Below are 9,423 nucleotides of genomic sequence, written 5' to 3'. Positions count from 1 at the left end.
GTCCTCGACTCGCAACAGTTCGCTTAGTGACCCGTTGGGCGTTACAGTGGCACTGAAAAAAAATGTGACCGTTTTTTCACGCTTGCAACCGTTGCGGCATCCCCATGGTCATGTGATCGAAATTCGTAGTTATGACGGTTGCAGCGTCCTTGGGTCATAGGATCCCTTTTGCGACCTTCTGATAAGCACAGTCAATGCGGGAACTGGGCGACTACTTATCTCCTGCAGTGATTCACTTAACACCTGTGGCATGAGAAGTCGCAAAACGGGGCAAAACTCCCTTAAGAAACGTCTCACGTAGCAATGCAAATTTGGGGCTCAACTGTGGTCGTAAGTCCAGGACTACCTGCCTTGTGCCTGGCTGGGGATGATGGGAAGGGGTGTCCAGCCCCTTTGGAGGCTGCAAGGAGTGCATTGTCTTTCTTAAGGAGGGAAGATCAATCGATCAATCAGAACAGACCTTGGAGGACTTCTAGTCCAACCCCCTGCTCAAGTAATAATAATAATAAAACTTTATTGTCAAAGTACAACATGTGTACATTGAGATTAGCTGAGCCTTCCCCCCCTGCTCTCTCCCCCCAACACACAGTGACAACAAACCCTCCATCCCACCACACCATGTGAACCAACTACACCACACACCGGCCTCCCAAGTCAATTCTGCATAAGATTATATCCCATTTAAAAGCCTAACAGCCCACGGATAAAAGCTATTTTTCAGCCTGTTGGTACGGCTGGCTATATTCCTATATCTCCTACCGGATGGTAGGAGAGTAAAGAGATACTGTCCAGGGTGTGAGTCATCCCTGACAATCTTCCTCACTCTTCCAAGGCTGCGAGCCCTGGCGATGTCATCCAGTGGGGTCAGGGAACAGCCCACAATGTCTTGTGCTGTGCTCACCACCCTCTGTAATACTTTCCTATCCGCGGCTGTCAGACCAGCATACCAAACCACAATACCATACGAGAGGACGCTCTCTATGGTAGACCGGTAAAAGAGGGTCATTAGCTGTTGTTCTACCCTGTTCTTCCGCAAGACCCTAAGAAAGTGAAGCCTCTGTTGGGCCTTTCTAGCCACCTGAGTTGTGTTAACTTTCCAGGTCAGATCTTCACAGAGGTAGACTCCCAGAAATTTAAAGGAGGGAAACTCTCTCCACACAGTTCTCTCCGATGTGAAGTGGGGCAGGTTCCTCCTTTTTTCTCCGGAAGTCTAACACCATATAGGAGATCCTATACCATTTCAGACAAGTGACTGTCCTATCTCTTTTTCAAACCCTCCAGGGATGACCCACCCACAACACAACACCCACAACTTCTGAAGGCAAGCTTCACCGTTAAGAAGTTTGTCCTTAATCCCAGGTTGCTTTTCTCCTTGATCAGTTTCCATTCATCGTTTCTTGTCTTGCCTTCTGGTGCTTTGGAAAATGACTCCTGTCCTTTTTGTGGCAGCCCCTCAAATACTGGAAAATTGCTCTCATGTATGTAGCATGAATCCAAAAGCTCGAAAGACAAAACCTGTGGCCTCAGTGACCAACCCAGATGAGATCCTGCAACTTCATCCTGGGACAAGTAGATTCGCCTTCACTGCTATCCTGTGTCCCCTAGTCCTTCTTTTCTTTAAACTAGACCAGGGGTAGGCAACCTCGGCTTTTTTATGACTCGTGGACTTCAACTCCCAGAATTGCTGAGTCAGCTGACTCAGGAATTCTGGGAGTTGAAGTCCACGAGTCATAAAAGAGCCGAGGTTGCCTACCCCTGAACTAGACGTACTCAAGTCCTGCAACCGTCCCTCATGTTTCTGCTGAACGAGAGGAAGCAATGGGACTGGCTGCATCAGATGAAACAAGGATACCCCTGTTTTGTGCAGCATCAAATGCATTTTTTTTTCCAAAATAAAAATTTGCAAAGAGGGTCTTGGTCGGGGTCTTCCTGCCCATTTGCAAATTCTTCATCCCATCGCATCCCGTTTTTACAGTAATTTTATTTTCTCAGCATACAACTGGCAGCTATGTTTCATCCATCCATCCATCCATCCATCCATTCATTCAATACATCTCACTTGGAGGATGGGGGGCTCACAAAGTTAAAAATGCATATAAACAAACAGCAAAAAACAACAACAGTAACAAAATCCAGGGGAAACACATTACATCAAATTGAAAAGCAAACTGTAACCATAAGATAAAATGTATCTCTAGAAAGTCTCTCTTAAGTCTACACTGTTCTGCTCTGAATTATAATGTCTTTGTGATCTGGTGGCCCTGCCTTCCTCCGTGGCATTAAGCTTCTCCTCCTTTATTTATAAAGGGGGGAAAAAAGACTTTTATCTGTTTCTGAGTCCGAGAAAAAAAAAACTACCTAGCAAATCAACTTTTTTTAACCCTCGGGCTGCAAGTTCAGTAGGCAGAATGGCATTGCCTTAACTTTGATATTTATAACCTTCCTGGTATTTACGGCTTGGTGCCTAAAGCAGGAATCCGGGAAAGATAAAAAGACTTGAGTCTGAAATATAAATCAGCAAAACTGGGAAGAAAAATGGTCTTCTGGCTTTTTTTTTTTTTTGCAAGGTGGGGTTGGGAGGCCGTAAATAAATAAGTTCAGGAAGGGGACCATCAATCTGACTTTCTATTTTGGAAGCAAACAAATAATGCCAGCATGGCAGATTTTGTTTTCCTCCACTATGTGTTTAGACTGAAGACAGTCCTCTATTTACAGCCACTTGTTTAGTGTCTGAGGTTACAACAGCACCTCGTATATCTTATGCCTGGGACAAAAAAAAAGAGAGAGAGACAGAGTCAGCTGTAGGGCAGGTTTTCTGCTTATCAGACAGCTTTTTATTATTAAAACAAGAGAAAGATTCAAGGCTCCAGGTAACTTTGATATTTCAGTTTTATTACAGTGGCGTACCTTGATATTCAAGTCCATCTCTTTGCTTCCCTTCTCAAAAACAGTTGCACCACCAACAACAGTAAAACTATTTTTTCTTCAAGCAGAAAACAGAGCCCTTTGTCAAGGATGCTTTAACTTGGAACTTTTTTTGTTGTTGTTGTTAAGCAGGAGCTGGATTTAGTGGCAATTTTCAATTCAAGAACACTGTCCCAATCGCATTTTACTCTGCAGATAGTTTTCTGTGCCCTGGTGGCCCTTCCTTCCTATCCAAACTTAAGTCATCCTTGAAAAATTCCTTTTAGCCCCAAATCAGTAAAGTTACAAGGATTTCCGGGATCAGATCTTTCAAGGCAATAAAGAAACATAAAATGCATTTGGACAGTGCTATAAAAGTTACTTTGGAAACATAAAAAGACTTGAAAAGAAGTCAGTGTCACAGCTCTTAAAACATTTTGGCTGCAGGAACAGAAAGGGCAGTTAAGGCATTCAAAGCAAATCGAATAAAAGAGAAGTGATATTTTACACCCCCATCATTTCATAAAACAGAATATCAATTCATAGATGTGAGAACAGAACCTACTATTATTCATTAAACAATTGCAGTTTTCAATTTATTTTCCCTCTATTTCAAATCTTCTCAAAAAAAATAATCTGGGTACGTGATTGATAAGACTCAACATCGACTGGATGGCAAAAAAAATCTTTCATAATTTCAAACTCAAAGGAATTAGCAAAGAAAATGCTGAAAATGTTTCTGCTTTTGGATCATTGATGGAAAATGTATGGCTTCATACTTAAGTATATAATAAAATAAATTTAAGGCTGGCACATAGCACTTAGATCTATAGAAGACTTTAATTTGTACACACAAAAAATTTTTTTTGGGGTGAGAATTGTTTAGCAACATTCTTCCACTGTCTAGAATCCAAAATGACATAGCCCAGATTTTTTATTTTTTATTTTCATAAAGTAGGCCTATGTAGCTTTTAGAAGATGGTTAAAGTGCACACAAATAACAGGATTTGTTTTAGTAATAAGAGCTATATGTACAACAATCCCTGCATTTAATGTTTCCCTGATTTACTATGGTTTACAAATACCGAGCATTGTTGTGAAAAGTAAATAAACTGTAATAAATACTTTATTCTGCAGTCTCAGAAAAAGCTACTTTAATTTGAGAAAGTCATCCTGGGATATATTTTTTTATGGTGATGATGACTAGTGGAAAATACTAACTCCTGCAGTTTGGCTTGTAATGCCACAGGCAAGGAAACAGGAGACCTCTCTTGTTGCATTGTAATACAATTTAAGAACTTCCATAACAATCATTGTATTGATTAAAAATGTTGGTCTGTTCCTCACACTCACCTATCGGTGAGAACCAGAGAAATGTCAACGCGTTTAAATCCCACAAATTTGGATTGGCAGAATTTTAGGCAATTGCTTACATCTGTAGGAAAAGGAAGAGGAAACTCCCATTTTCACTCTGGTCCGGCCAAATTCGTTTCAGCAGCATACCTCAAGAGCAAAGATTCTTTCGAGTTTTGGACTCTTTTGTTTTCCTGGCCTCGTCGTAACGCCAAAAGTCCCCACGGCAGGTAAGTCTCAAGCAAATGTTTCGGTAAGGAGATTTTGCTGCTGTTGCTGATGCAGAACACCGATGCCCACGGCGGGAGCTGGCAAGGCAGGTCGACTGACAAGGCAGAGCTGGGAAGAGGTCAAAAGAGGCAGCGTTAGACCCTGGGCCCATTTTTCAATGGGATTAAAAAGTTGCTGAAGATTCAAGGCTTGCAATTCTGCAGCCAGCTCCTCAGATTCACGTGCTAAGCTGGGCATGCATCACAATTCTGCACAGTAAGTGGGTGCAAAATTCATCCTTTATGTTTCAGCTTCTCTGCCACTTGAGTACAGTAGCTGTGCATGGAAGAGCGCAACAGCCAAACTGAATGCAGGATTCCAACACCATACAGATAGTCCTCGCCTTACAACAGTTCCTTTAGTGATCATTCATAGTTGCAACGGTGCTGAAAAACGCGATTTGGGACTGTTTTTATACTTAACGACCGTGGCAGCAGACACTTGGCAACTTGATTCATGTTTATGACGGTCGCAGTGTCCCGGGGTCACGTGATCTCCTTTTGTAACCTTCTGACAAGCAAAGTCAATGGGCAAGCCAGATTCACTTAACAACCGTACTATTAACTTAACAACTGTAGTTGTTGTTAACAACTGTAGCAAGAAAGGTCATAAAATGGGGCCAAGCTGACTCAAGAAAAGTCTCGCGTAGCAAGATAAATTTTGGGCTCAATTGTGCTTGTAAGTCAAGGACTACCTGTAACTTAACAACTGCAGCGACTCGCTTAGAAAGGTTGTAAAATGGGGCAAAACTCACTTAGCAACGCAAATTTTGGGCTCAGTTGGGGTTGTAAGTCAAGGACTACCTGTAGTGCATTAAAAAAACCTAGGCAACCTTGGCTCTTTTATGACTCGTGGACTTCTCCCAGAATCCCTGAGCCAGCATGGCTCAGCTTGGAAACCTTTCCCTTTCCCCTCAGCGTGGCTGGCTCAGGAATTCTGGGAGTTGAAGTCCACGAGTCATAAAGCGGCCTAGGGCAGGGGTAGGCAACCTTGGCTCTTTTATGACTCGTGGACTTCAACTCCCAGAATTCCTGAGCCAGCATGGCTCACCTTGGAAACCTCTCCCTTTCCCCTCAGCGTGGCTGGCTCAGGAATTCTGGGAGTTGAAGTCCACGAGTCATAAAAGAGCCAAGGTTGCCTACCCCTGAACTATACTAAAAGGGGCTTACTCACAATTATCAGTTTTTGGACCAATTATGCTTTTATTAACAAACTGGATACAAATCCTAGACATGCATCCTATAGACGCAACACTAATGTGAAGTCGTGACTGTGGCTTCCATCTTTTTCTCCTCAAAAGAAACGGAGGCAGCATAGATGGTGTCTCTCAAATTAGATGTTAGCATTTTTAAGCTTCAACCAAATGACAGGGTCCAACACCTTCATATCGTATCAGAGACTAATCTTGCTGCTGCTCCAGTGACTTCTCACTAATTGCCCATTTCAAGAAATCCTGAAATTTTTACCTTACAAGCCAGCTGTTTTTCAAACCTTGGGGACACAAAGGTCCACGGCCCCATGTTCTGAGGTTCTTCCTGGCTCCAGATGAAAGCTGCAAAACAAGAAAGGCATTGAAAGTTCACCTAGAACCACAGAATCCTAAGGCTGGAAGGGTCCTTGGAGGTCTTCTAGCCCACCCCTCCCTGCTCAAGACAGGAGTCTTTAATTTCTATCCTGGACGGTTGTCCAATCTTTTCTTTCCTGGAGAAAGTTTATGAATTCAAAGGCATTTACACTTTTTGATAGATAGAAGACACTCTCAATCAATCAGAATAAAAGCTGGAAGGGACCTGGGAGGTCTTCTAGTTCAACCCCCTGCTCAAGCAGGAGACCCTGTACCATTTCAGACAAGTGACTGGCCAATCTGTTGTTATAAACCTCCAAGTGATGGAGCACCCACAACTTCGCGAGGCAAGCTGTTCCACTGGTTAATTGTCCTCACTGTTAGGAAGTTTCTCCTTAGCTCCAGGTTGCTTCTCTCCTTGATTAGTTTCCATCCATTGTTTCTTGTCCTATCCTCTGGTTTGGAGAATAATTTGACCCCCTCCTCTTTGTGGCAACCTCTCAACTACTGGAATACTGCTATCATATCCCCCCCCACCCCGGTCCTTCTTTTCTCTAGACTGGCCATACCCAATTCCTGCAAGCGTTCTTCACATGTTTTAGTCTCCAGGCCTTTAAATCACCTTAGTTACTCTTCTTTGCACAAACTCTAATGAGTTTGACTTACCACTGAAGTATGGAACCAGTAATTACAGGGAATTATTTTAAATTGGACATTTTTTCCTCTCCCTCTTGATTGTATTGCACAAAAAATATTGCTGAGATCAGTAATGTTTCTTAAGTGAAAAAAAACATGTATCTTTCCACTGTAAGTCATAAATGTCTAAACAGAATGAGACACTGCTATTTTAGGAAATGGTAAACTAGAGAAGGCATGGGAGAAGATACACAGACAAGTTGAGTTGTTTACAACAACCTCATTTTCACTCCATAAAGGTAAAGGTAAAGGTTCCCCTGTTTTTACCAGCATCCTTGCCACATTTGTTAAAGTGAATCACTGCCGTTGTTAAATCAGTAACACCGTTGTTAAGCTAATCTGGCTTTCCCATTAACTTTGCTTGCCAGAAGGTCGCAAAAGGGGATCACATGATCCCAGGACACTGCGACCGTCATAAATACGGGGGAGTTGTCAAGCATCCGAATGTAAATGTAAGTTGTGTCACTTTTTTCAAGTGCTGTTGTAACTTCCAAAGGTCACTAAGTGAACTGTTGTACGTTGAGGACTACCTGTACGGCAATACACTTAAATCTCTAATGAACTGTACCTTTCTTAAGAAATGGAACCAAAGGTGGGTTTTATTTAGAGGTTTAAGTTATGGCAGGTCCGACTTACTAGAGTCCACTAACCTTTGGCCTTAGTGAACTTATTCATCTCTTCTCGCAGAGCTTCCAGGGGGAAAGGACACAATTCTTCTAATCTCACAATGGCAGTACTGTACTTCTTTTCTTCAAGCAGCTCACGGTGTTTGGCCAAAGTGTAATAATGTTTGCCAGAACAGAGAATAACCTTGCTGACACTAGGGAGAAAGAAGAAGAAGAAAAAACGGAATAATTTCAAACACACCAAGGAAACAGGAATCATACAAATTTTAACTGTTCAGGAAAGGCAGTTCCTAAAATATATTAAATATATTAAACCTCATTTCAGAGGTTTGTTTCTTTATCTCTCTCTCTCTCTCTCTCTCTCTCTCTCTCTCTCTCTCTCTCTCTCTCTCTCTCTCGTCAATTACTTTTGATCTATAAGTAGTCCTTGACTTATAACCGTCGTGGAACCTGCTTGTTCTGGTTATAAGTTGCGACGATGGTAAAGAGGGTCTTCGCATGTCCCACCTGATTTTACAATTGTGTTTTTTTTGTGGCGGTCCTTAAGAGAACACGGTTGTTGAATGAATTCACAGCTGTTAAAGTGAATGAAGTCATTAAGTGAACCCGTTGTTCACTGCTTTATTGGGGCTTGCATTGGGGTTTCATTTCTATATGCCGCCCAGAGACATTGTGAGTTGGGCGGCCGTATAGCTATTCCTAATACATAAATAAATACTACACGCATAAAGAACCAAGTTACCTTTTAGGATCCACTGTTGAATCACCAATGACAGGTCTGAAGGTGGTTCCGGGAGCCATTTCTAGTAAGCTTGACACTGCAGTCTAGGCAATGGAGAAAAAAGGGAAAATATGCAGGTAGAATATTTTGAGTGTTTGGAAACAAATGGAGGATGCTGGCCAACTCCAACTGGTTTACTAAACATCAATCTACCCTATTATTTATACGTGTGTCTGTGTGTATAATATTATATTTATATCTCTACATCTGTATCTATACATCTACCCATCTCTTTTTCTCTCTCCATATCTCTATCTATTTATCTATCTATCTATCTATCTATCTATCTATCTATCTATCTATCTATCTATCTATCTATCTATCTATCTATCTATCCATCCATCCATCCATCCATCCATCCATCCATCCATCCATCTTCTATCTCTATCTCTTTTATCCTCTCTCCCCCCCCCCCGTCTGTCTCTCACTCCATCTATAATAAATTGTATATAATCATTATTATCCCATGTAAGCTGGGGGTTCAGTAGCTGATTTTAAGTTGTCCCATCTGACGGTTATGAGAAGCTTCAAAGCGATTCTGAGAAAATATGTGAGGCAGGATGGGAAAAACAGAAAAACGTCAAGGTTGAGAAATGCCTCCTTCTAATGTTCTATTCCAGGGGTGTCAAACTCAATTTCATCGAGGGCCACATCAGCATTGTGGTTGCCCTCAGGGGGCCGGGTGGGCGTGGCCTACTGGGTGGGCGTGGCTAGAGTGTGTATGGCCTACTGGGTGGGCGTGGCCAGCTCTACATCGTTCGCATCAAGAGTGCCTATGGGGGCCTGGGCAGGAGTGGGACAGATCTGAGGGTCTCTGGCAGGAGGAGGGTCTCTGGGCCAGGGCCAAGGCAGTGGGGGCCGTTCCCTCACTGTTTCCAGGATGGCTTCGCGGGCCGCATGAAACCACTTCGCGGGCCGGATCCGGGCCCCGGGCCTTGTGTTTGACATGTCTGTTCTATTCGAAGTGGAAACTCAAATACTTTGGCTACCTGATGAGAAGGAAGGACTCACTGGAGAAGAGCCTAATGCTGGGAAAGGTTGAGGGCAAGAGAAGAACGGGACGACAGAGAATGAGGTGGCTGGATGGAGTCACTGAAGCAGTAGGAGTGAGTCTAAATGGACTCCAGAAGATGGCAGAGGACAGGAAGGCCTGGAGGAACGTTGTCCATGGAGTCACGATGGGTTCGACACGACTTCGCAACTAACAACAACAACACAATGTTCTATTT

The 9,423-nt window shown here is 42.9% G+C and overlaps 1 protein-coding gene across 2 annotated transcripts in view; it reads right to left on the bottom strand.

Annotated features, from left to right (window-relative positions):
* Positions 1 to 2,810: 2,810 nt before the first annotated feature.
* Positions 2,811 to 9,423, bottom strand: part of DHTKD1 (dehydrogenase E1 and transketolase domain containing 1) — a 31,843-nt gene continuing 25,230 nt past the window's right edge. Inside the window, exons 14-18 of one of the 2 annotated variants that reach the window (XR_014026953.1) lie at positions 8,156 to 8,238; positions 7,438 to 7,607; positions 5,994 to 6,079; positions 4,258 to 4,596; positions 2,811 to 3,231 (exon numbers count right to left, since the gene is read on the bottom strand). Coding sequence is in view for 1 of the 2 variants with exons in the window: in XM_081331366.1 (XP_081187492.1) it covers positions 4,495 to 4,596; positions 5,994 to 6,079; positions 7,438 to 7,607; positions 8,156 to 8,238 (441 nt within the window). In the remaining variant the exon portion in view is untranslated. Of the gene's footprint in view, positions 3,232 to 3,725; positions 4,597 to 5,993; positions 6,080 to 7,437; positions 7,608 to 8,155; positions 8,239 to 9,423 lie in introns of those variants that run through there. The other variant, XM_081331366.1, reaches the window with a different exon arrangement.

Source organism: Vipera berus, assembly GCF_964194415.1.
Source record: "Vipera berus genome assembly, chromosome: 6".
In the NCBI taxonomy this organism is placed as follows: domain Eukaryota; kingdom Metazoa; phylum Chordata; class Lepidosauria; order Squamata; family Viperidae; genus Vipera; species Vipera berus.
Note: the sequence above shows the minus strand (reverse complement) of the source record. Positions and strands in the feature narration are given on the sequence as shown.